At 35.8% G+C, this 1,892-nt stretch overlaps 1 protein-coding gene across 1 annotated transcript; it reads right to left on the reverse strand.

The window, feature by feature from the left end:
• Positions 1–140: 140 nt before the first annotated feature.
• Positions 141–1,286, reverse strand: LOC129569227 (uncharacterized). Its single transcript, XM_055447883.1, has 3 exons — positions 1,059–1,286; positions 813–968; positions 141–729 (listed from the first exon to the last, which is right to left on the reverse strand). The coding sequence occupies exons 1-3, from the start codon at positions 1,179–1,181 to the stop codon at positions 253–255; spliced, it is 756 nt and encodes a 251-aa protein (XP_055303858.1). The 5' UTR covers positions 1,182–1,286; the 3' UTR covers positions 141–252.
• Positions 1,287–1,892: the final 606 nt, after the last annotated feature.

Here is a 1,892-nt window from a genome sequence, read left to right on the forward strand (position 1 = left end):
TTCGTTTCGTTGTATTGGTGCAAGCTGAATCGAAATGCCGATGCTTTGCGAAACATACAACCAACTGACAGTATATTCGAATGACGATAATAAGCTAGCTCATTGACGATTTTTTCTTGTTTGCCATTGAAAAATATTCAAAATTGTCTTTTATTTATGAAAACAAAAATATTTCCATTTTCTATACAAAAAAAGAAACCAATAGCGGTCTAAAAAAAATACTAGTCTAAAAATGCAATTTTATCCTAAGATTCATTTATTTTTTGATTTAGTCCATGTTGTCAAATCGACACCCATTTGTGATTTCATAATTCGGAAATTGTTATTGGCTAGAATGTATTGGTGATAAACTTGTTTTATATCAAAGCCAATTTTGAGCAATAATTCGCGTAACTGAGATTGACACTCCGTCGTCACCATTTCGACTGAACTCCACTGAAGATCGATTGCATGCTTGAGAGCGCGATGTATTAAAGGTTCGGCGACTTTGTCAGAATTGACTTTTGATGTGATTGCAAAATGGCTTAGCCACCCAGCATTGGGCAACGAACGATGCTCTTCAATTGAAATTGTCGCCACTATTGTCCGTTTCATGCGGTTCACTTCGAAATCGGTTGAATGCAAACGACTCTCATGAACAACATCGTAGTCAAGTGAATCGGCGTTCAAGGAGAGTGCCATTAGGTATGGTTCATATGCTTCTGCCACCCAACAAGTCGTTATCGGATCCTTCAACAATGAAATTCATATGAAGAAAAAAATGTTGATGAAAAAAAAATAAAAAAATAAACAAATTTCAGAATTGAGCCTACATTTGATAGCTCGAACGCCTTGGCGAAGTAAGCTCCGTAAACCGAAATATAGATAAAAATAACAACAAGTGGTATGGACGAGAGACAAATCGTCAACGGCAAACCGAAGAAAATGAACATCACTGCTGCCACTATCACAATGAGCTGTATAAATACCTGAGAAAATTTAAGGGAAAAAAAATTAAAATGAACCAACACTTATTTTAATTGATGATGGAATTTCATGTTGGCCCAAAGTTGAAATACCTCACGAAATAAACATGATGTGAAGGCATCAAAGGCAAACGACATTGCATATTGTTTAATTAAATCCTTGCGTGTTATCGTATCTGCACTCTCGTACTGCCTAATCACAATAAACGGTCGCATGTTTAAACAAAAACAAAAATAGCTTAGCAAAAACAAAACAAAACACGTTGAGAAAATAAACAGAACTCAAACCAAAAACAAACTATTACAATTGTTTACGGCATATGAATGGAACCCTGCGTAAAACACACATGTCACTGTCAGTGTCAACGTCATAGCATGGGGTACAGAAGCTTACCATGTATCTTGCAAAATGGATCGTGCGCTCGCTAAAAGCATTCGACATTGGTTTTTGACCAGGATGCTACGAAACAGCGTGTATTGATGTGATTGTTGCAATGAAACTTCTTTTCAACGGAAATGTGAGATGAAAATTTATTTCCATTTGTTGATTGGAATCTGATTAAATTGACAGCATATTTCGCTGGTTGCCACATCTCCGTTCGATAAATTTGATGCAAAGCAATGCATTAAATTTAATATTGGGAAATGGAACAGAAAACAATGCCGCAGGGAATATACTTGCTACTTTCTTGGGCATAATCCGAATCAGACTGAAGTAATAACGAATTTGTTTTCCCTTGCGATTGTTTGCTTAGGTCGTTCTTCCCAAAAACTTTATTCCATATGTATACATCTTTTTTTTCGGTCGTCCGAGCTCTCAATACCCACAAGTTGTTAGTTTTTTTTATCGCTTACATTTTGAACAAACAAACAGCACTTCCTTTTAAAAAAATACTCCGAATAAAAGAAGAAAAGAAAAACATGGTC

The sequence above is a fragment of the Sitodiplosis mosellana genome, unplaced genomic scaffold (assembly GCF_009176505.1).
Source record: "Sitodiplosis mosellana isolate CC-2019 unplaced genomic scaffold, AAFC_SMos_1.0 Smas_scaffold_30, whole genome shotgun sequence".
Classification (NCBI taxonomy): Eukaryota; Metazoa; Arthropoda; class Insecta; order Diptera; family Cecidomyiidae; genus Sitodiplosis; species Sitodiplosis mosellana.